The sequence below is a fragment of the Rosa chinensis genome, chromosome 3 (genome assembly GCF_002994745.2).
Source record: "Rosa chinensis cultivar Old Blush chromosome 3, RchiOBHm-V2, whole genome shotgun sequence".
In the NCBI taxonomy this organism is placed as follows: domain Eukaryota; kingdom Viridiplantae; phylum Streptophyta; class Magnoliopsida; order Rosales; family Rosaceae; genus Rosa; species Rosa chinensis.
In genome coordinates this window covers 39,638,562-39,663,385 of record NC_037090.1, presented here as the reverse complement: position 1 = coordinate 39,663,385, position 24,824 = coordinate 39,638,562, and the positions used below count along the sequence as shown (strand labels likewise).

At 37.5% G+C, this 24,824-nt stretch overlaps 3 protein-coding genes across 3 annotated transcripts; all 3 read right to left on the bottom strand.

Annotated features, from left to right (window-relative positions):
• Window positions 1-453: 453 nt before the first annotated feature.
• On the bottom strand, window positions 454-6,569 carry LOC121048972. Its single transcript, XM_040517050.1, has 4 exons — window positions 6,467-6,569; window positions 1,307-1,758; window positions 1,175-1,203; window positions 454-589 (listed from the first exon to the last, which is right to left on the bottom strand). The coding sequence occupies exons 1-4, from the start codon at window positions 6,567-6,569 to the stop codon at window positions 553-555; spliced, it is 621 nt and encodes a 206-aa protein (XP_040372984.1). The 3' UTR covers window positions 454-552.
• Window positions 6,570-11,363: 4,794 nt separating this feature from the next.
• On the bottom strand, window positions 11,364-13,578 carry LOC121052046 (secreted RxLR effector protein 161-like). Its single transcript, XM_040515903.1, has 2 exons — window positions 11,913-13,578; window positions 11,364-11,625 (listed from the first exon to the last, which is right to left on the bottom strand). The coding sequence occupies exons 1-2, from the start codon at window positions 12,625-12,627 to the stop codon at window positions 11,609-11,611; spliced, it is 732 nt and encodes a 243-aa protein (XP_040371837.1). The 5' UTR covers window positions 12,628-13,578; the 3' UTR covers window positions 11,364-11,608.
• Window positions 13,579-20,757: 7,179 nt separating this feature from the next.
• LOC112193894 (transcription factor MYB1) lies at window positions 20,758-22,796 on the bottom strand. Its single transcript, XM_024334153.2, has 3 exons — window positions 22,584-22,796; window positions 22,319-22,448; window positions 20,758-21,439 (listed from the first exon to the last, which is right to left on the bottom strand). The coding sequence occupies exons 1-3, from the start codon at window positions 22,711-22,713 to the stop codon at window positions 20,944-20,946; spliced, it is 756 nt and encodes a 251-aa protein (XP_024189921.1). The 5' UTR covers window positions 22,714-22,796; the 3' UTR covers window positions 20,758-20,943.
• Between the last annotated feature and the right edge of the window lie 2,028 nt (window positions 22,797-24,824).

The following is a 24,824-nucleotide window of genomic DNA, read 5'->3' as shown; positions in this document are numbered from 1 at the left end:
AAAAAACTCCAAAATACAGTAACCTAATTTCTCATTTGACAGCTATGTACTCTCTGATTCTTTCACTATTTAATAATACCGACATGAAAGTTGAAGAAAAGGAAGTGAATAAGTTTTCACTATATGTGTAGTATACCTGGGACCAAAGCTCTGGAATAAATGACTTCACATCAGAAACAGACAATCCATTTAAAACATGCAACTGGTCATCTACATCGTAGAATCTCTGGTACAAAACTTGCAGTTTCAAGTATTCAGCATGACTCGGAGGCTTCATATTAGTGTTCTTTATCAGACGTTCCATATTTTCTTTAATAACCTGTTACATGTGAATTCATCATAAACAAGCCAGAAACCAGCAAGGTACTTCCTTTTGACATGAATAATCAAACTTAAACCAAAACACACTAGAGTGCAGACAATGGCTATGCCAGCGTACCTTGAAACAATCATAAGTTGGCAGGAAATTTTTGGTTGTTGTCAAAATTGTTGACAATAAAGCTGGAAGCTTATCATTGAAGCCCCAGAGCTTCAGTTCCGGATAGTAATTATTCACATACAAAGAAGTATCCAGCAGGGCAAAACTGGCCTGAATACAGAGAATACAGGTTACTGTCATGTATCTATACTGATTGACCATTTCTACTTTCCAGGGAAAACAACATTTGATCCACAAATTACTTAATGTTGCGGAACACTGCTAGTAGAAATTGTATATCACAACTGAATTAATAAATGTCGAGATGACGGAGTGTGTTAAGAATGGAAATAGAAGAGAACAGCCTAGAAAGATTTGCATAAAGAAACACAAATTTTCAAGACAAAAACTAATGGTAGATTTCATTACAACCCACAATAGCATCTGAGTCCCTGTAGAGACACACTTGGATCCAGACTATATAGAGATTCAAAATTGATCCAAGTGCAAACAGGCATTCCCAAAAACATCATTTAATATCAGCCTTCTAAACTGAACCACAAAGTAACTAGTAATTATAAGAGAGGAGACATTGACCTGATATAAAATCTCATTCAGCTTATCTCTAAGAAGGACAATTGTTTTGGATAAACAAATAATCATCCCAAACAGACATTCACGAACACATGTCAGACACACGATTACTTTCTACATTTCAACTTACCAAAATGAAGTAGAAAAACAAGAGACATGTACCTGGGATTTTCTGATCCATCAATCTCACTCTGCAAAATAAAACAATTTCGAGACTCAACTTTCCAAATTCACGCTCCAATTTCAAATTTCAGAACATAAAATAGTAAATAAGCTACTCCTTTTCTTAAGTACCTTCATCGGAATGTTCTGAGCGGCAGAGGTCGGAGATTTGCTCAAATTGAATAGCGGCTTGGTAGCGAAAGCTGAATCGTGGCCGGCTTGGATGTTAGGGTTAGGTGAAGGGGCTTTTTCGGCATTTGGTGGGGCAATTTTGGGGCTGAAGAAGGATTTTCCATGCCTTGTTGAGATGGATCTGTGGTGGAGGTTTCGAATCGATGAGGTGGAGATGGTTCCAGGAATCGGGACTCGCCGGTGGTCTCTGTGGGGTTGTTCTTCGACTTCATTGTTTCTGAGACGAAGAAGGAGAAAGGAGCAGGAGGTTACGGTTGGGTCCGGGTCTGAGCTAGAGAATGGAGGAGGAGGTCGAGTTTGTGGTCGGGTTGAGAATGAAGGAGGAAGTGACGTTAGGGTTCGAAGCGAGAAAAATAATATAAAGTGTGAAACTTGGAAAATTTTGTTCCCCGCTTTGTTTTAATTTTCAAATGACCTGGTCGCTTCATGAAAACAGGTTCCCGCAAATTTTTGAACAAAATTTATAACACCGGTTATTTTAAGAACCGATGTTAGTAATAATATAATATACATTTAAATCAGTAATTTTTAAAATTGATGTTACTTACTTTTTTATATCACGTGAAATTCCAACCGATTTAAATGATGTGATATCTATTAACAAAATTTTAGTTATGTCTTAACACTTTGGGAGTCAACAAAGGTTCCCTTGGTGCATCCATCTCCACATCATCATCATTAAGAGTAACATCGTTGTCATATACATTTCCACTTCTTAAAGTTATGACGGCCTTGGCTTGGACTAGTGGGTTCTTCCCGACCATGGAAGGTAACTCTCCTTGCTTCCTTTCTCTCATATCACTATACAATTGCCCCATTTGTGCTTCAAGCTTATGCAAACCTTGGGTAGTGGATGCCACTTTAATTTGAACACTTCGAATGATCTCATTTTGATTTGCTAGCACCTTGGAAAGCATCTCCTCTAAGCTAGACTTCGGTGCTTTCCTTGAGGTGGATGAATATGTGTTTGAACTTGAGGAATAGGAGCTTAGAAGGGAAGCCTTACTTAATAAGGTGGCCTAGGGTAAGCACTACCACCAACTACACCCTTATTTTCTTGAGAGCCTTGGCTTCCACTTGCCCTTTCATAATTACCGCCACCATAACCGACTCCTTGTGTACCTCCTTGATTGCCACCTTGATTGTCACCCTATGAAAAGTTAGGGTGGTTTCTCTATCTGGGATTATATGTGTTGGACTAAGGATCATTCTTGGGCCTTTGCACTCTTCGATAATCTCCAGGAAACAATCTCCATGTGGACAAAAAAGAGTATCATGGTTCATCCTCTCACAAATCAAGCATACTTGTGGCCCTTGGACTACCTCATTTGCTTGCTCACGCCCCTTGCCTTGTTATCTCATCATTAACCCAAATTTCTTGCACAAGTTATCCTCCATCTTCTTGAATTCTTGAACCATGTCAACACAGAGTTCTAACTTCATACATGCCTCTGGTCTTGATTGGGTTGCTTCCCTTAATAACACTTGGGAAAGAGGCTTTTGGCCTTATGGGTTATTATCCCACAATTGAGACCACTCCGCATGCTTCTCCAACAGTTGTTAGGCATTCTTCGCTAGCAAGTCCATAAAGCCGCCACCGCTTGCACTATCCACATTCCTCCTCATCTCGGATGTCAAGCCTTGATAGAACAAGTTCATTCGCATATCTTGGGATTGCCTATGATTTGGACACCCGTATTCTAAATCCTTGAACCCCTCCTATATCTCATAGAAAAACTCATCTTATTCTTCATGAAAAGTCCTTAGCTTGATTCTCTGCTCATTGGCCTTGCTCTCAGGGAAATACTTGGTAATGAACTTTCTTTGCATTTCCTCCAAAGTGTGGATAATAATTGAAGGCAACTTGTTAAGCCACATTTTGGCCTTGTCCTTCAAAGAACAAGGAAACAACCGAAGTTTTAATGCGTCCTCCGTCTTCTTGTTAAACTTAATGTTCGCACAAGCTTCTTCAAATTCAAGCGAATGGTGATAAGGGTCATTGCTTGGCAAACCATGTATAGAAAGTCGGAAGAGTTTGCAAGAAATTTGGCTTAATCTCAAAAGATAATGCACACGGTGGAAGCACAATACACTCTGCGTGTAGATAGTGAAGGGAGGGCACAATCCCTTATAGGTCTTATAGGTCTTCTCTCCCCGATTTTTATTGTTCTCTCCTCATCATCTGTCATAATACGGTACCGTCTTGGGCCAAGACTAAGACCGACAATCCTTGCATCTCAATCTAGTTTGAGTAACTTCTCCAAGGTAGCGAGATTATGCACCACTAGTACTGGCCGGATCTCTTCTTCACTGCTAGAACTACCCTCGAATGATGATGCCACTAGGTTCGAATATAAGGATGTAGGGGCCATGACCTTAGAATCTTGCAGTGTCTTGAGATTGCTAGACGATAATATATAATGTAGACCTATAGTGGATGATACCGACATAAACACCTAAAGAACACACAAAGTAAGTATTATAAGTAAGTAGAAATAAAACAAAATGCAAGGAATTAATATACAAAATTGAAATTTTGACTTTTTTCTTTTTCTTTTCTATTTTTTATTTGTTTATCTAAGAACTTATAATAATTTCTAAAAAATTAGAAACCAATCAAAGTTTTTAAATAGAAAAGCAATTAAGAAAAAGATTTCCAAATTGGCAAAATTCAAATTCAAGTGTAACGAAATTGGCGTAATTTCAATTTAAGTTTAGCGTAATTCTAAACTAAAGCGCAACTTTGGCGTAGTTCCAAAATAAGTTTTGCGTAGTTCCGAAACTAAATACAATTTGGAGTAATTCCAAAATATGTGCTAGCTCATCCGTTTGTTAACTTTTTTCGGATTATAACCAGATAAGAGCAGGTGGCCTACGGTAGAGACAAAACTCACCTAGCACACAACCCATCCAGGATAAAATCCCTAGCTTCTTGCCTAGACATCATAATCCTACTAAGGTGCGCCTATTAGAGATGATTGATAAATTAATTCGTTACGAACTATTAATCCAATTTATTAAGTAAAAAGAAGAGGAATCTGATCCTTGAATGTTGCGTGCCGCGCAACCTTGCGGTAACTCTTTTCAGTGCGACTAGGTAAGGAGGGTGAAGATTTCATTAGAGCAATGCTCACTTTCCAACCTTTCAGTTACCTTTTTCTTATTTGATCCCATTAATTGGATGAACCTAGTCGTGTTGAACGAGTAAGCTCAACGTTACAAGGATAGAATTCCAAATCTAATTTATTTTAAATTTTTACAAATTTCAACCAACTTCTAATCTAGAAGAAATAAATCTAAGTACCAAATATTAAAATGTAATTCTTTCCCTGTTTTTTTTAGCCAACTAAAAGGTGAATTTGCACAAATAATAAGTAAATAGCAAATAGGCAAGATTAGTTTTTCATTTTCAACATGCTCACATTTTATCCTTTTCTTACCACAATTTACTATTCTACTTATCCAAAGTACTTGTAACAACTTCAAAAATAAAGTAGCTATTTACACAAATTAAAACTAACAAAATAAAGAAAAAGTAAACTACAAAATGAGTTCTTTAGTCCCATGGAAACCTAATAGGGATTGAGTTTTACCTCAATCCCCGGCAACGGCGGCAAAACTTGTTGGTTGCATCACCTAACTTATATTATGTGCATTGTGTGTGATACCTACTCCCAAGTTTAGGAGGTCAAGTTTTTTTTTTTTTTTTTTTTTTTTAAAGAGGGCCAGTACGGCTGCCCTTAAGCCTTGATCATTAATAAAACTTCAGAATACATGGGGGGACGTAACACCTGAACCCCAACTTACAATAAGCATAGGAAGAACATCCCGAGATAGTAATAGGAGTCTCAACATAAAGTATGCATTATGACATGCACCAATTAGCGAAAAGTGCACTTCTGGCTACTCTATTTGCACTAATTAGCGATTAGGAGGTCAAGTTTTAGTAAAGGAAAATAGTAGAGTAACGTACCCAAAGGATTGGGGGACACTCAACCTAACTAAATTACCACGAAAATAAACTTAGAAAACACATACAATTTACCTTTTACAAGCCTAAGAAACACAAACCCTTTGGAGGTTGTGATTCCTTTTTACAATGTTTGTGTAGTGATTCGATTTTTCAATGTTCAAAGTCAAAACAAATTAATGCAGGAACAAGGAATGTAAACTACCTAACTAAAGGAAGAGATTTTGGTATAAGAATGAAAAGGGAAACCAAGGCATCGCACCTAGCCTCTAATGTGTCAAACTTAGTGCTAAGATGCAAAATGGTAATGCTTTTGATGAAATCCTGAAAAATACTAGGCAAAACGTGAATCTGGATATCAGGGATTGATATGCAAGTTTCAATCCTCACTGGGTAGAAACCAAAAAATAGACAGAACACAGGATTTTGGTTACGTAGTGAAAACCTCAAATTTGAGATTAAAAACACTGCGGGGCTCTTACTCTTGAGAACCCAAAATAAGATCAATTCACTAATGGTGAAGGATACGTTTCTTTACAAACATAATTAGCACAAGCTTGACTACAATCACTAGACTTAACTAATGAGGTGTTTGTCTTCAACCTTGAACGCCTTCTTCACTTGAACAATCTGCAACTATCCCTCTTCTTGCTTCATAGCTTCTCTACTGATCTCAAGAGAATCAATGCATATGAGTGAATGAACAAAATCACTTAGACATGGAACAAGTGTTTTGGACTTCTATGAAACTCGATCTAAGCAAGCAAGACTCACAACAATTCTTGCATCTCAAGTCATACACCAAATGAACTCATACTTTTTGAATATAAGGAGGAAAAACAAAATCCTCAACAATGATGATTTTACCCTAATTGGACTCCTATTAGGAAAAGATCTTTTAATAAAACATATCCAATTTAAAACAACAAATCCTCAATCACCTAGGACTTCAAAGGACTAATTATAACAGCTAGAAAATATCTTTGTAGAATAATAATTTGAAACCCTAAAGATACTTTCCGAAAACAAGTTCCCTAAAATGTAGGACTAACTTAGACTGACTCGGACTGACTCAGGGATTGCAACACGTACATGTTGTAATCCCGTGCTTATGCATGAGATGCATTTACCTGAAATTCTCTGAGACCAGTTTGTAGGCTTCTTCACTGCTTTGTATGGGAATGCCAATGTAACATGTAGAAATCTTGTACCTACAATCTCTCCCTTTAGCATTCCTATACAAAACTACTCTATTCTAGGCACACTCCCCCTCAACAAGTACTTGAGGAACCTCGCTTGGGAAGAAGCCTTCAATTCCTGAAACACTTAAGAACAACACATGATATAATCAAGACAAGAACCTATAATTCAATTAGCCATGTAGCAGCAATTTAACACATGTCCAAAGTCAATAACTAGCTCAAACCAAAGATAAGTCTAGCAAGACTAAGAAAAAGAACACAAAATGACAATGACTGGCTCCAATAATCATATCCCCCTTTTTGGATAGGGATGCCAAGGATCAAGAGAACTCGGCCACTTCTGCCTCTCAATGTGTTCCACCCTTTGAAGAAGCGCACCCATATCAGTTTGGAGCTGATCCAATTTTCGGTTCACCACAGTGAAGTGGTCTTGCAAGAGGCAAGAAATAGAAGTAGTTTCAATAGAGCCTCCTTTAGTCTTGCTTTGACTGGTGTTGCGATGGAGAGAACTCCGAGAAAAGACTTTCAAGGGCGGGGCCATTTCATCAGCATCTTCAAACTGGACACCCTTGGCTTTGTAGACAACAGTGATGACAGAAGGGAAGACTAAGGTGGCCTTTTTGTGACAGCGACCCTCAACAGAAGCTTTCCGAATTGCCTTGTACATGTAATGCTTAGGAGGGATGTAAGGACCGTTGTCATTGAGCACATGGATGAGTCGAGCTTCGTCCAAAGTAATCTTGCTACTCTGGGTCGAGGGATAGAGCAATGTGTGAACCAAGTGGCCTAACAATCGGCAAAACCACTCAGATGACCAACAGAGGTCTCCTTAGGGGTGGCATTTAGTCGATCCTCATAGATAGCAGCCACAACTGTGTCAATAGATAGTGCCTCAAGAACCGGATCAACATCAGACATCTAAGTAATAGGTGCAATAAGACCCAAAGTCTCTCGGATAATGATAGGAGTGAAGGGAACCGAGACTCCTCAGATATCAACGTTGCACCTAATTGGAGTGGGAGCATTAAGCAAATCAACCTGCGCTAGTATGTTTGGAGAACAACAAGCATAGAACTCTCTAACCACTGTGAGCTTAAGAGTGGGCAAAGCATCTAACACAGATTCCCAATGAAATATACGCACAGTATTGAAAAATAATTTACTCAACTCAGCCACATCAAAATTCCCTTAAAAAACTAGGGGTCTAACACAAGTATAAGTCTCAAAATCGACCCGCTGAGTACAATTGCCAAATCAAGAATCCTTACTTGGTTTGGATGGAGCCTTCGTTGATCGAGAGGAGGTAAGATCAGTGGTGCCAGAAACACGAGGGCACTTGGACGGAGGGGCAGCCTTGGCATGGCTAGCAGAGCGCCGACGCGAGGTAGGTGGAGGTGAATAAGAGACATGCAGGGACTCGGAGGCAGCATAACCGGAATGAGCAGCGGCGGCGGAGGAGTTTCAGGACCTAGAAGGGGACGGCAGTGCCTAGGCGATGGACCGAGATTCCAAATCCTAAGGATGCTCCACCGAGGTAGGAGGTCCAGTGTCGTGTTCACGGCGGTGAAGGCGAGAGGACCGCTGAGATGGGCCAGAGGCCGGATGATGTGCCGGAGGCGACGAGGGGACCCGAGCGGTGGGACGCTTGACAGTATGCTTGATGCGGGCCATAGCGAGGTTTGAGTGAAGAAGAAGGCGGTCTCGAGAGGGGCTTTGAAACTTGGAGAAAAAGACCTAACTCACAAGGACTTAAACACACCGTGAAGGAAATAAAAAGAAAAAAATAGAATTAATTTTTATTTATTATTTATTATTTATTTAAAGTTAAGTTAATAACAGAAACAGAGAACAATGATTCACGAAGGAAACTCAAAGGCACATGTTGAATCAAATAGAGCACATCAAAGTGGCCAAGTACTGGAACTCCCCCTTAATTTATCATGTTATGAAGAATGCGAAAATGATATGCAATCACACAATGATTTGGTTTGTATCCAAAGGCCTTAAACAGATTCTATTCACATAGTTTTTCAGATAAGAGAACGACCACAAATCGAAAAACATGAGAGCAAAAGATGAGGTCACATGAATGAATTGGTTTTGGCACCAACAAAGTACGCTAGAAGATGATCGAGTATTCTGTACCTTTTGTTGTGGAAAGTGAACATAACTCAAGATGGGGTGTGTAACATTCTTAGAATCCTTGAACCCAGAACCCACATAAGAAGAAAAATAGATGCACATATTCGACAGATAGTTCACCTTCTAACACCGTGTGGGCATAGTTTTTATTTTTCTATTGCCTTTCACACAAAGTAAAGTTTTACACATGAAAACTAAGTCCCATGTAACGAGTTTTATACCAGCAACTCCCAAGTCAGTTGACTTTAGGGTACTAGATGTAACAAGGACACCCCATAGGACACATCAACTCGAGTCAATAGTTTCACAATCATTGGAGTGGCCAAACCATTCATGTTTCTTCCCAATCCTCATATCGTTAGTCATGACCGAGGCATGTTTACGTTGGGACTAGCCTGGCCATGCTCCAAAAATAATGTACCTTTTTTAACGAGGAGCACAGATAATTTTGAACAACTTCTTGTGTGAACTAAGATCTGATCAACCAAGAACCTTACTTATCACCACAAGGAGTATGTGTGCATGTGAGGAGACAAAGTGATAGAGAATATGTTGTTCAAGCTCAAGGTTACAGAGTGATGCAAGAACAAAGACAAATCATGCTAATTAGCGCATTGCACACAGGTTTAAGGAAAATGAGCAGAGTCCTTGTCAACCCAAGTTCTTGTCAGATAGTTGGGGATACAAACCACACTTTCAATTCTGAATCTCCAGAAACTGAAACTAAAAATGCATAAAAAAATAAAATAAAAAAACAATGCACCTATGCTGCGATGAAAACATACAATATGAATGCATGCAGAGAGATATTTAAATCAAGGAAGAGTCTCAGAACTTAGAACACCAATGGAGCTTCTAAGTGATTCAAAACGAGCATTATCCAAGGGTTTTCTAAACAAGTCTGCTAATTGATGCTCAGTTGGAACAAATGAAAGTTCAAGTATATTTTTCTCAACCAAGTCTTGGATGAAGCAAGTATATTTTTTTCAACCAAGTCTTGGATGAAGTGATATCTGATCTGCTAAAACTAGCATCCAACTTAACCCTATAAACTATCATTTTTAGTACACAGTAAATAGGGATCGTTCAAATCCGGGGATTAAGGGTACACCTGTCATTTCAGAACAATTAAAGAATTAACAAAAATACAAAGTAAAATATTTACAAAGATATACAAAAGATATATACACAATTAACGAAAAAAGGGGTTTTAGGTTTTAGGATTTCGAAAATTAAAAGAAATAAAATAAAGAAAATACAAAAACACAAGTACAAGAATGAAATGTAAGAAACAAAGATCAAAACTCATTCCAAGTATCAAATTTGATTCAAACCCTACAATTGTTCTTACAAGTCATGAGAAAGAAGTTGATCATGTAAAACATTTGCAGCAAATGGTTTTCCATATTTTACTTTCCTTTACTAATTAATCTAAGTGAAAGCACCTAGATCAATCCTATTAAACATGCAATCAAAATCTAGAAAGCTAGCTAATCAAAACATGTCCAACACAATACACATAGAGAAAGGTTATCAACTTAAGTGCACAACCTAATATGAATAAGTTCATCTATTTGCAATCTTTTTCAATTAAATTTGATTTTTGTCCAAAGCCTTTACTACTTTTGATTTAAGTTCACAAAATTATTAGGTGAATCATAAACTTAAATTTAGCATCAATTATATGCAAATTAAGACAAACATATAAAAGATATCAATCAAGCAAATTTAATTGAACAATCTCACATAAGCAATTATAGAATCACAATCATAGGAATCGAAAATTTCATTCAATCATAAGAATTCGGATTAAACTTTGTTCAAACATATAAAAGATATCAATCAAGCAAATTTAATTGAACAATCTCACATAAGCAACTATAGAATCACAATCATAGGAATCGAAAATTTCATTCAATCATAAGAACTCGGATTAAACTTTGTTCAAACATAGTTATCAACTAGAAACAATTTCAACGAAAATCAAACAAGGAAAACCTAAAAGGTTACAAAGAAAGAGGACGAATTACACCGTGAGATGGAGATGGGGATGGAGGCTTGACGTTGGATTCTTGAATCTTGGAAGCAAGTCTTCAAGGTGGATGATGGAGGACGTGTCACACGGCTCCTTCTTCTCTTCTTCTTCCTTGCTTGAAAACCGTGGAGCTTGCACTAGAGGATGGAGAGAGAAAGACTTGACGTTTTGGTGTGAATTTTCTGAATGGGAGTTTCTCTCAACATCAAGAATGGAGAGTATATATAGGGGATGTTGGCCTTGGTCTCCAAGTCTTCATGAATCTTCTATTATTTTCCAAGGAATTATCAAAAAATTCCACATAACTCCAACCAATCACAAATTGCCATGTAAGCCATGGTGTGTCATTCAACCAATCAAAACTCTCCAAAATTAAGTCCATATCCCTTTTAATATATTGTTGCCGAAATATATATAGGATTTTTCTGATTTTCTTCACTAATTTCAGCCAAGATATCCTTAGAGAAAATAGGGAACGAACCTAGACTTGTTTTGAGCATTTTCTTATTGTCCACACTTCTTCTTTCCTTAAAACTCTCCCTAGAAAATCTCCAACGCAATCTTCAATATATTTTCTTGATTTTCACGTTGCTTCCTTGTTTCTCTCTTGGCATTTCACGGCAAAACACATATACTCTCCCAAAAATATCTCTTTTGCGTCACAAACCCTAATTCCCAATGGGCTTTTATCCATTTTGCTGAAATCCACAACATTCTAGAAGGATCTTAGGCCTCCATGCGTTATCTTCAAGCCTTGATGCCTCCTAACGTCATTTCCCTTCATTATTTCGATCATGCTTCTTGGTTGACTTAGGATTCTTGCTTTGTCAAAGTTTCCTCTTCTGAACAGGATTTCCTGGTTGAAACAGGAAACTTCATTTCTTCCTTTCAGCTCATTTATGCAGAGGACCTAAAAATAGAAACTATTGCTAAAAATAGAAACTTTCTAAAAATAAGAAATGGAAAATTTCCTTAACTAAATGGAAACTTTCTAAAAATAGGAAATAGAAACTTTCCTAAACCAAAAGGATTTATTTAAAGAAATAATTAGGTAAATATGAGGAAATAACTATTAAAACGTAGCATTAAAATGCTCCTATCAATATCTCATGTCAATATGCTTAGTGCGGGAGTGTTGCACTAAATTCTTGGAAATATTTATGGCACTTGAGTTATCACAAAAAATAGTCAACTTACCTTGTGATATTCCATAGTCACGAAGCATTTGCTTCATCCAAAGCGCTTGAGTACAACAACTACCTGCAGCTACATACTCTGCTTCAGTAGTGGAAAGAGATATGCAATTTTGCTTCTTGCTATGCCAGGCCACCATGTTGTTTCCCACAAAGAAACAACCTCCAGAGGTACTTTTTCGATCTTTCAAGTTTCCTCCCCAATCTGCATCTGAATATCCTGCAATTTCAACATTAGTATCAAAGGTAAAATAGATGCCGCAATTTGTTGTACATGATACATATCGTATGATACGCTTTACGGCTTCCAAATAAGATTCCCTGGGATTTGCCTGAAAATAAGCACAAACTCCAACACTATATGATATGTCAGGCCTACTAGCAGTGAGATAAAGAAGACTACCAATCATACTTTTGTAGAGAGTTTGGTCAACAGACTTACCTGTGAGGTCCTCACTAAGTTTGGCACTTGTACTCATGGGATTGGTGACAATTTTAGCAGATTCAAGCCTCAACTTTTTAACAAGATTCTCAGCATACTTAGTTTGAGATAGAAACATACCTACTTTCAGTTGACGAAGTTGAAGACCAAGAAAATAATTCAACTCCCCATACATGCTCATTTCAAATTCACTTTCCATGATGTTAGTGAATTCTTTAACATAAGTATTAGAAGTGGAGCGAAATATGATATCATCAACATACACTTGAGCAATCATGATATGTTTCTTATCCCTTTTAACAAACAAGGTTTAATCTACTGAACCTCTAATGTACCCTTTACTTACTAGGTAAGTAGACAGACGCTCATACCAAGCTCTTGGAGCCTGTTTCAAACCATACAAAGCCTTTTTTAAGTCTACACACATGATCAAGATTGGAAGGGTCTTTGAATCCCTGAGGCTGTTCAACATAAACTTCCTCTTGCAACACACCATTCAAGAAGGCACTTTTTACCTCCATTTGGTACAACTTAAAGCGAAGATGACAAGCAATAGCAAGAAGAAGTCTAATAGATTCAAGCCTTGCAACGGAGGCAAAGGTTTCATCAAAATCAAGTCCTTCAACTTGTGTGTAACCTTGAGCAACAAGTCTAGCTTTGTTCCTAGTAACATTTCCATGCTCATCACTTTGATTTCGAAAAATCCACTTGGAACCTATTACATTACACTTACTAGGCCTAGGCACAAGATACCATACATCATTCCTAGTAAACTGATTTAACTCATCATGCATGGCATTCACCCAATCATCATCATTCAAAGCCTCTTTAACATTCTTTGGTTCAATAAGTGAAACAAAACCACAATTCAAAATTATGTTAATGTTCACCTCATTTTCAGTGAAGAAGCATACAAAAGCAGAATCAATACTTACCTGAGTTGCAGCTTGTCTGCGAGTTTGAATTCCCCCATGTACGTCCCTAATGATATCCTGAGTAGAGTGATCTTTCTGAACTTGTTTGAACCTTGTTCTCGAACTGGTAGAGGATCAAAAATAGGATCGTTAGGTGAATCATTCTTTTCCTCATTTATTTCCACACTTACTCGGCTTTCGGAGGGTTGATCATCATTTGAGTTAACCTGAACAGTACGCACAACACAATCATGTTAAACAATGACAAGTGTGGCCGGTGGCCCACCATTGTACCGATATTGTCTCAACTTAACCACCCGATAGGTGTTGGGTTTTAATCACAAAATGCCTCGGTACAATTAGGTGAGATCCACCCACTTATAAGTTATATTTTATTTGTCACTTTTCCAATGTGGGATCTTTCCTCTCCAACACGCCCCCTCACGTGCAACCTAGCTCTAGGTCTACACGTGAAATTAATTAACAATCCAATTCCTACATTGAAATTGGGATACAAGTCTCATATTATAAACTTGGCCAATATAACAATCTAAGGCCCACATCGGACACTTGATAACAATCCAATCGGAATATTTCAATGGCAATATAAGGAACCCAAATTCAGGCCCATGGCAATTGGAGACGCAATTGGAGAGAGACCCGCGCTGATACCATGTTAAATAGCGACAAGCGTGGCCGGTGGTCCACCATTGTACCGATATTGTCTAAACTTAACCACCCGATAAGTGTTGGGTTTTAATCACAAAAGGCCTCGGTACAATTGGGTGAGATCTACTAACTTATAAATTATATTTTTTTGTCACTTTTCCAGTGTGGGATCTTTACTCTCCAACAAATCATCAATGGAAACATTATAGGATTCCATAACAGACATGGTTCTCTTGTTGTACACCCTATAAGCTCTACTATCAAAGGAATAACCAAGAAAAATGTCTATATCACTCCTAGCATCAAATTTTTTAAGATAGTCTCTATCTCTATAAATATAGCAAGGACTTCCAAAGGCACAAAGATGACTTACATTGGGCTTCTTACCTTTCCAAAGCTTATATGGAGTCTTTGCTAGTACCTGGTCTCATGAATGTACGGTTTGAAGTATAGCAAGCAGTGCTAATAGCTTTAGCCCAAAAATTTGGTGTAAGTCCAGCTGAGTGTAGCATCACTCTTCCCATATCCAACAAAACCCTGTTCTTTCTCTCAACTACACCATTCTGCTGTGGAGTACTTGGAGCTAAAAACTCATGTGAAATACCATGCTTAAGGAAAAACTCAGCAAACAAAGCATTCTTAAATTCAATGCCATTATCAGTCCTAACTCTAACAATGCATAAGTTTGACGAATGTTTTTCATTTAGAATTCTTTTGCACAGTCCTTTAAAGGTTTCAAAAGTATCACTTTTTTCTCTAAGAAAATTCACCCATGTAAAACATGAGAGAAATCATCAACTACAACCAAGATTCTAAAAAACGCTAGGCGCTAGTCGGGCAGTGACCCAGGGACTAGCGCCTAGGGGCCTAGGCGGTTTTTTTTTTTTTTTTAATTTTTAAATTATTTTAATGACATATAATAATATAAATGACAATATTTAAAGCCTAAAAATTAATTATAAATATAAAAATAGTCAAAATATATAATAAATTAGGGTTTATGACTGCTTAGGCTCTGCCTAGAACCCCTAGCCCGCCTAGTCCCTGCCTAGCACCACCGCCTAGTAGCCCAGTGCCTAAGGGAAACGCCTACTTTAGATATTCGTGTTTCTAAAACCAAAGGCTACGTAGCCGAGTTAATTGCTCCATATGAGGCTCGGGTTTGCTTACCTGCTTTGCACCCTTTACACATCTTGTCTGGTTTACCACTCAGAGAAGGCATACCTCTCACACTTTCCTTGGTCGATAGTTTCAGTAAGTCTTGGAAGTTCACATGCCCCAGACGCTTATGCCAAAGTTCAAGAACAACATCTGATGTCTTGGTTTTCAAACATGTCTGCATTTCAATAGATTTATTAGCAAGTACATGATAACAATTATCTTTAGAGTGCAAACCTCCCATGATATTTTTTCCATTGTTATCAATCACAACACACATTTTTCTGTTGAAATTAACATCCTCATAATCATCAGTTAATTTACTAACACTTATGAGGTAGCTTGAAGACCTTCAACATATAAAACATTTTGGAGATTAGGAATACTTGGAGTATTGACAATACCCTTACCCATTACCTTGGCCTTTTGTCCATCACCAAAAGTAACTGAATCCACCTGTAAACTCACCTGAAAAAGACACGAACCAGATCTTTTCCCTAGTCATATGTCTTGAGCATCCACTATCAATTTACCAAACATCACCCTTTTTATTAGCGAGAGCAGTCAAAGCCACAAGACTAGTGGCTTCTACATGTTCAACCTCGTTAATTGATCTTTAAGTGGTTAGTAAGCAAGTTGCATCAAAAATTTATAGGACATATCACAATCATTAAACTTAGCTGAAAAACATTTGGATCCTTTTTCGACCCAGGTCTTCTTTGTTTCAGTTTCCAGACCTACAGGGATTGTAGCCAGCTTTGCAATCCTCGTGATCAGACTCAACCCCTCTTTCAACTCAGCTTGCAGCGATTCAGTTGACCTTATTTTTGAAGCTTTCCTCTGATTTTGAATGATCCTGTGCAACATATTACATCTAGGATGTATGTGTCCTAATTTTCCACAATAATAACAAGTGAGAGTGAAGCTTTTGGAGTTGTGAATATACTTGGGCTGATGCATAGAGGTGTGCTTGTTAGAACTTACCTGAGCAATTTTCTGATGGGTTTGGATGTTTAAATTTGGTTATGATATTTTGGCCAACTTGGGACCATAATCAATGTTATTCTAAGCTTGTAGATGACCCAGCAAACTTTCACATTCTACACGTTTTACAAAGTTCAATGGCTTACAAGACTCACCTTCATAACCTAATTAACCCTTCTTTGTTACCGTGAGTTTTACCAAATCCCATCATCTTGGAGACCTTTTCAGACCCTATGGAGAACTTGTTGAAGCTTTCCTTGACTTTAAGTAACTCATCCTACAATTTCTCATTTTCAAGAGTTAGTGAAATATTTAGAGTAGACTGAGCCTTGAATTTAACCTGCAAAACTTTAATTTTGTTAATAAGATCACCATGTTCCTTGTCCCAATCTTGAGACTTAACCTCTCCCTGCAAAACTTTAATATTATCAACAAGGTCAGTATGCTCTACATTCCATTCTTTTAGAGAAGTTTCAAATCGTAGCTCAATTTTTTCTTTTTCCTCCCTTAAAGAATCAACTTCCTTTTCAAGTTTATAATTTTTTCGAAGAACAATTTTTGAAGCATTATATAATTGCTTACACTTGTCATTTGTTTTTCATTAAGGGTATCATCTTCTAAGTCAGAATCATCATATAAATCAATATTAAGAGAGGAAGTGAGAGCAAGATTTACCTTTTCACCATCTGATTGAGATCCTTCATCACTATCACTCATTACCACGTGAATTATACTTCTTGTTGCCACAATCGGCAGCAAGATGTCCAATTCCACCACACTCAAAACATTTAGGCTTATCAGGAAAACTTTTCTTTTGAGGAATCTTAGCAAACTTTGAATTTTTGTCAAAACGATTTTCAAACACTTGACCTCTTTTTTATTCAGAAAAGTTTCTTGAAGTATTTCCTGAAGAACTTTTATTTTTTAGAAATTTTTTGAATTCTTTAGTTAGCAAAGCTAAATCCACAGAATCATCAATATTATCTTTCTTTTTAATGGAAGAAAATGCAACATTTTTTATCTTCTTTTCAGGCTTGAGTCTCATCTCAAAAGTTTTGAGATTTCCTACCAACTCGTTAAGAGTGTAGGTATCCAGATCCTGAGCTTCCTCGATGGCAATTTGTTTGGCTCAAAATTTAGGAGGGAGTGACCTAAGAAACTTCTTGACAATTCAGTGCTCCTCAAATGGATCATCCAAGCGCTGCAACATTGGCTTGTTACATTGAGAAGCCGAACATGAAAGTCATCAATCGATTCATCTTCTCCCATTGACATGTTCTCAAATTCCAAGACCAACCTTTGAAGCTTCTGACCTCTAACCTTTTTGTTTCCTTCATAAGTGACCTGAAGGAGATCCTATGCCTCCTTGGCTGTATAACAATGGCTAATTCTCATCATCTCCTTCTTGGACAAAGATATGAATAGTGAATTTCTTGCCTTAAAATCACAGTTTCTATCACGAACCTTCTCTTCTGTCCATTCCTTCCTAGGCTTAAGAACTCTTGCAGATGTCCCTTCTACTTTCTTGGAGTCTTCTGCCTTGGTTGGGTGTTCCCATCCAGTATCAACTATATTCCACATGTTCTCATCCTGAGAGTATAGGAATCTGGGCAACCTGCGACTTGGGCTTGGGCCACTTGGCTTTTATGGGGACCTTGGGTGGCTTTTGGGCTACTAGGTTGTTAAATAGGTTTTTTTGTTGTTTATTTCGAATAATTCCCTTTTTTTTAGGGAGTTATGCTTGCTAGTTCCCTAATGAGCGTTAATGGGTGTAGTTAGGTAGTTTTTTAGCCTGCAAATTATGATGTTTCTTTTTACATCTTGATAATGGAAGCTTCTGGAGTACCGCCATTGAGTGCATTGGTAAATGAAGTTTGCACACAAAATTATCTCTGTGTAGGATAATTTTGTAATTTGTTAGGCTCCTTGATTAAGTGAGCTTTGATGTCTTAGGTGAATGGTGCATGATTCTCATTTCTGGGAAATTTATAAGTGTCGTTCTGGCCTGCGATTATCAATGAAATCTTCATTTACTCAAAAAAAAAAAAACTAAGTAATTCACAATGCATATGAGATAAACTACATTACAATTAAAACATGAAACCCAAACATGACATGCAAATAAAAACACGCATTTCTAGCCATTACATCCTGAAGTCTACGTTACTTACTTCTCTAGTTCTCTTTCAGTAAATGAGAAACATGTTCTTGATGATTCTGCCATATCTTCAACCCAAAAATTTGTGAAGAGGTCTTCCTCGAACCCCAGACGACAAGAATCTCTTATGCTTCTTTCAACAGTACTACTATCCATGTCATCTAAATAGGTTTTCGGCCAGTCAATTTCATTCTCTGTAGTTGGTGATGCTTGTGTTGAGCGGCCAAAATTCTCTTCAAATTGAAAAGGTTCCAAAATGGTAACTGTCTTGTTCAAAAGATACAAACTTTTGGTGAAGGTTTGTGGTCGAGGCCTTGTTATTGTGGTCTTTATTGATTCTGGAGATTTATAACTTTTAATTCGAGAATCTAGCCATAGTTGGGAGTTCCAGTAATTTTTCACATCGTTTCCAGTTCGTCCGGGAAGTCTTCCAACAATTAATGACCACTTATCAAACATGCATCCAATTAGTGTATTCAAATCGCTCAAGTAAACTTTCTTATCCAATCAGGTCAGGTTGATTTGATTTTGCTGAATACAATATATCAAGATCTGGGCTCATCTTGAAATTGTAAGGCTTCAGAGTTCATTTGCAACTCCCATTAACAATCATAATAATTACAACAACCCATTGCAATAGCCTATTCTATGACTTTAATCAAGAATTCAAGACTAATAATAGATTGATCTGATGTCAATCTAATATAACAAACCAACATCTTGAAACACCTCTCACAAAGCTCAGTATTGGTTTGAGAATCATGGATCAATTGTCAGATCTTCGTCCTTTAAAAAAAAAAAAAAATCTTGGTCTTTTAAGAGATCGAGGGACGACTCTGAACAAGGCCACCATGGCCGTTGCAGATGAGGACTATTGATTCTGCATCTCATCTCTTCGATCTGTGGAATGTTGAAGTTTAATGGGGATAATTAGAAACAAGTTATTTTTTAAAAAAGAACGAGTTTAGAACATATTTTGTGGAGAAACTCTTACTTAAACCCTAGAGGACGCTGTGGTCTGTGCTACAACTTGTCCAGCTCCACCTTGGCAGCGGTGATGGCCTTTGGCCTAGCCGGCGCATGTAGAGTGAGGCCAGACGGGTGCTTTGTTTCAGGTATGTCTCCAAAGCTCAAGGGTTTGGATCGGTATGTATTCTGGTACTTTCTGGTTCAAAACGAATGGCTGCATCGGGGAAGTGGGCTGGGATTGGAAATGGCTTTCACTGGATCGGAGCGACATTTGTTAGCGCTCGACGGTTGGCCGGCCGGTTGGTGTAGATTGAAGGTTGGCTGAGATCGATGGCGTGATTAGGCGATCGATCCTGATTCAATTGCAGGGGGTCCAGATGTCGGATGGTGCTAGGTGGTCTGTGATGCTTGGAGTTGTCCGGCATTGGTTGGACAGCGACGAAGGCGTGAGGGTGGCCCAACGCCAACGGTGGGATGGTGGTTTTGGTGGCGGGGCAACCAGCTGTTGCTTTGGGCTGGAAAGGCGGGATACATTGCTGATGTGGCCTTTTGGGCTTAGAGGCTGCTAATGGGCCTGTTCTGGGCTAGAGATGGGGGTTGGGTTCACTTCGTGGGCCTAGCCCAAATTTACTTTGTATTATTTTCAATAATTCCTTTTTTCTAAGGACAGTTAGGCACTTTTTGTGCACCTAGGGGCTTGCTATTTTTTAGTGAGCATTAGTCTACAAAGCTATGGTTTCTTTTTACACCAAGTTAATGAATCTCCTGGAGTACCACAATTGAGTGCATTGACGAAGGGAGATTCAAGATAGTTTTCTTTGTGTACGCTGAGATTTGTAATTGTATAGGCTCGTAAAAGTCAAATGAGCAGCATTGTACTAGTGGATGGTACCCGTATTCCCTTATTTGTATGTGCCGTTCTGACTTTGGGATTAAATGAAATCTCTATTCCTTTGTCAAATTTTTATTTTTATTTTTTTAATAAATAAAATCTATAAAGAAATTAAGTTTTTTTTTCTTTCTCTTTTTTTGTAACTGGGAGCAAACGGTGTTTCATTGATTTAAACAGATTGGACAGGTGTCAACAATCTATCAGGAGACAGGGAAGGAGACAGATAATTCAGGACAGAGGATTTGCTGCCCCTATGTCCATTATTCTATCTCTATTATGTTCCCTTAACATGGTTGGTCCACAGAGATTAAAAAAATATTTTATTAATCTTTTGTTTTATTTTTTAATCTCTGTGGACCAATCATATTAAGGGGACAAAATTAGGACACAGGAATCTGGGACAGGTGATTTCATTAATGACCAAGAATTGTGGAATGATGACTTTTTTTCTTTTCTTTTTTAATTTTTATATATATATATATATATATTTTAGAGAACTTGAAATTCACTAAGTAATTCACAATGTAAATGAGATAAATTACATTACAATTAAAACCAACATGAAACCCAAACATGAGATGCAAATAAAAAAAAATAAACACATGCATTCCTAGCCATTAGGTGTACATCCTGATTAAAGAGTAGAAAGAAGCAGCTAAGAAGTTTTTTTATTTCAATTTTGTATTATTATTATTAATAATAAAAAAATAAAAATAAAAACCCTCCCTTACATATGTCAGCGAGAAGAACTCATGACCTTACAATATTAGAATTTTAACTTACTAACAGATCACAGCTCACCAGCTAACAAGTAATAATTTGAGAAAGGTGCAACTTACATCTTATTGTTCATGTTTTCTCTTCTTCTTTTGGATGATTCCAGAGTTCCATATTGAAACAGAAGTCTACGTTACTTACTTCTCCTTCAGTAAATGAGAAACATGTTCTTGATGATTCTGCCATATCTTCAACCCAAAAATTTGTGAAGAGGTCTTCCTCGAACCCCATACGACAAGAATCACTTGTGCTTCTTTCAACAGTACTACTATCCATGTCATCTAAAATGGTTTTCGGTGAGTCGATTTCATTCTCTGAAGTTGGTGATGCTTGTGTTGAGCGGCCAAAATTCTCTTCAAATTGAAAAGGTTTTAAAATTGTAGCTCTCTTGTTCAAAGGATACAAACTTTTGGAGAAGGTTCGTGGTCGAGGCCTTATTATTGTGGTCTTTATAGATTCTGGAGATTTATGATTTTTAATTCGAGAATCTAGCCGTAGTCGGGAGTTCCAGTAATTTTTCACATCGTTTCCAGTTCGTCCGGAAAGTCTTCCAGCAATTAATGACCACCTAGCAAACATGCAACATAAATAATAAGAATGTACTTATGAGATTATTACAACCTCACATGTATTTAACCGGAGTTTGCAAGGGTACATTATTTTTTTATTATTAAATAGGAGAAAAACAAGTACATTATTTTATTATTTAAACAAAACGAGGTAAAATGAATACATTTTAATGGACCGAGTAGGCAAGAGGCGATAAATTCACATACATAACCAAATAAACGCAATGAATTGAAACCCTCCCTTAGGGCGCACCAAAGAGAGATGTTCCAAAGTAAACTCACATTTTCTAGACAATCAAGCTTCGCAAGAAATGCATGCACCATCTTAGAGACTCTGGTATATACGGTATCAAAATTCATAGCCTAAATACCAGATTAACTCTGATGATCGACTCTCGATCTAACCCCAAGGAAAGGACTTAGAGTCCTCAAATAAGGACTAGATTTTATACTTCAAACAAATAGAGCAACGCATTGGAATGAATGTGCTATAAATGTTGCCAAGCAGATGTTGATGTTACGGTCTCCCATTAGAAAACCATGAAAGGGACTTGAATAAAAAATCATTGGCCTTCCACGTGCTTCTGTACTGTATTCCTCTCTCAGCTCTTCGGGAAAGAGAGTTTTGAACTTTTTCCCTCATCCAAACTTATGAGAAATAGAAAAAAAAAAAAAAAAAAACTTATGAGAAATAGACCAAGTACTAGACTTGTTCTTTCGTTGTGCATAATTGAAATGTCTTAATTATATATTTTCCCTTTGTTGTTTGTGCAGGTACGGTTAAGATTTTATTCAAACCAGCAGTACTGGTAAAGAGTGTGATATATTGAACGGAAATTAATAAAGAGCAATAAGTCTATAATATATAGCTTTCCTACCTGTTTCCCAAAAGCTTGTGAAGCCTAAATATTAGATCAGTTTCATCCTCCGTAAAGCCACCTCTTTTGATGTTTGGCTTCAGATAGTTGAGCCACCTTAGTCTGCAGCTTTTCCTGCATCTGTTCAAACCTGCAGCGTACATGCATAAGATACATTAACTCATCTCTAAATCAGTACTATTATGATTGAAGCTCTTTATCAATAATATTGTAGTCATTATCTACAAATATTTTCATGCATGCATTTTATATAGTTGGTATGTACCTGCTTTGGAAGGAACCCGGTGCCACTTTTCTTCTCCATGAGTCTTCATGCAATGCCTGAGAAGATCATCTTCCTCTCTAGTCCAAGCACCTTTTCTCACACCCAAGTTGTTGTTACAAGCCCCATCCATTGTTATGATTATGGAGTCACTTAGCTAACTATATACGCAGCTTTTCTCTGTTGTGCCTTTATATAAGCTAGCTAGCTACTTCATGTATGTATGTATATATAACCTCGTGTGTGTGTGTGTCTGTATTAAAGGTCAGGGTAGGTTATGAAGTATGGACACCAAGCATCAAAAGCTTCTGAAACCAGCGACGTGCTTATCTCGTATCCACACAGGGGGCGCCAAATAACTACTAGCTAGCTAATTCAAAAGACTGATTGTAACAGTGAATGAGCTACCAGTCTAACCATTTCTACATAATTTTAAAGCTTCACTCGTATATTCTACTATAACCTGATAGCTCTCTGGTTCTAAGGTCAAACTATTTTCCTGCGCATATATGCGAGAAATTAATTGATCACAAACGCGCGTGATGAATATTTATTTTTCAAAGCATAATAATTCTGGCTAGGAGTGTGGACTGCAGCAATGTACGTGTTCCTACTTACTACACACATCTGTAACACCATTTTTTTATTCCTACTTAATTGTCTACTCACATTAATTTTTCATATGCTGGAGTTATACTTAATAGAAACAGCGAACATGTATACAATGCAGCAGGGGGAGCGGCGGGTGTGCCCCTGTGGGCCAGGCGTGCGTGGCTGATTTCTGTCCACACAATGTGAATTGCAAAGCCAATAAGGTAATTGTGGAGATAACCATCGTTATCAGTAAAAAAACTGCCGTTACTGTGACAACCTGAGGGCAGTAACGTAATATGCCCAAGAGGTAAGAAGTTGCTTATCCATCTGAGTTGCCAATGCTAATATCTACCGGTACCAATACAACTAGGCCCTAAAACCATCTGAGTTGAAGTCGGAAGAGTCAAAATTGGGGTTTTTATCCATAGCTCAAGCCTATTATTTCACTGTGATGATTTAAGCTTGAAGAAAAGATTTGGACCCCTAGCAGTATCCCATATAGACCATAACCCCGGATCTTCACACCTTCTCGAAAACCCGATTCTCGTCGATTTCAAATTCAAATAGGTCAATTAGATTATCGTAGATTCCAGATGGCATAGAGCGAACAAATTAGCAAGTACCAAGCCTCCATGATTGTTGATAATGACGGAAAAAGCCACGATTCCGGGTCGGATTGCTCCGAATCGAGCTCCCCCGCCTCCATTGTTTCAGATCTCTTCGAGGTTTTCACTCGGGTGAGACTGGTTATGTTAGAAGAAGATGATATGGAGTATGAGTTTATGAAGAAGAAGTTTTCCATGGGTATGGAAACGACCGGAGTAGAGGCCAGGTCTGGTGTTGCAGTTCAATTGTTCGCTAAAATATCTTTTGAGGCTGATGAGAATGGTTTGAGGCACATGTTGCATAGCAGCGAAGCCACGTAGTCACATACTAATAACTAATTAATGGTGATGGTGGTGGGCTGCAGGCCGAGCCGAAATTTTTTTTTTTTTTTTTTAGCAGAAAGCTGTTTCTTCTTTTTTGTTGTTGGACTTTCAGAAAAAATTAAAGAAATGCAATGTTGAGGTTTGTTAACCAAAAAAATATATATATGCAATGTTGATGTTTGTGTTTAAATTTCTTTTATACTAAACATAAAAATGTGTAAACAAAATTATAATAAGAAAAAGCATATTTATTTTTAACAGTAGAAGATGAATTTTTCAGATAAAAGAAATATGCATATGAAAACTGTTATGTTAAGTAAGAATTTCATAAGAATAACAAAATTTGACGAATTATTCAACATGAGTAAATAGACTATGAACAGACAACTGCATGTATGTGAGACCATTCACCCACTAGGTTTGTGAATGAAACAATTTAGTCTTGTTCGTTGTCGTTTCAATATGAAGGGCTAATTTTTATTTAACGAATTGGGTTAATCTTTTTACACGATACCTATTAATACACTATGAATAGATGAGTAATGTCAAATTTATCAATTTCCTCAATTATTTGGATAGCACAAAATCATTTGATGTCTACTAATGTAGTCTAACTTGTTTATTAGTTGTATCAAAACATATACCTTCCATGAGCAACAATATGGAGGAAATAGATTTTATCAAAATCGACCGTTGGATGTAATCATAATAAGAAGAAATG

Excerpts from the sequence above, each read along its gene's own strand:
- LOC121052046 (XM_040515903.1), bottom strand. The coding sequence starts at position 12,627 with ATGATTGCTCAAGTGTATGTTGATGATATCATATTTCGCTCCACTTCT.
- LOC112193894 (XM_024334153.2), bottom strand. The coding sequence starts at position 22,713 with ATGGATGGGGCTTGTAACAACAACTTGGGTGTGAGAAAAGGTGCTTGG. Across the intron at positions 22,449-22,583 it reads CCGGGTTCCTTCCAAAGCAG|GTTTGAACAGATGCAGGAAA; the intron begins GTACATACCAAC and ends TGTACGCTGCAG. Across the intron at positions 21,440-22,318 it reads CACAAGCTTTTGGGAAACAG|GTGGTCATTAATTGCTGGAA; the intron begins GTAGGAAAGCTA and ends CATGTTTGCTAG.
- LOC121048972 (XM_040517050.1), bottom strand. The coding sequence starts at position 6,569 with ATGCTAAAGGGAGAGATTGTAGGTACAAGATTTCTACATGTTACATTG. Across the intron at positions 1,759-6,466 it reads CTGGTCTCAGAGAATTTCAG|CGGGGAACAAAATTTTCCAA; the intron begins GTAAATGCATCT and ends ATTAAAACAAAG. Across the intron at positions 590-1,174 it reads GATGGATCAGAAAATCCCAG|GCCAGTTTTGCCCTGCTGGA; the intron begins GTACATGTCTCT and ends CTCTGTATTCAG.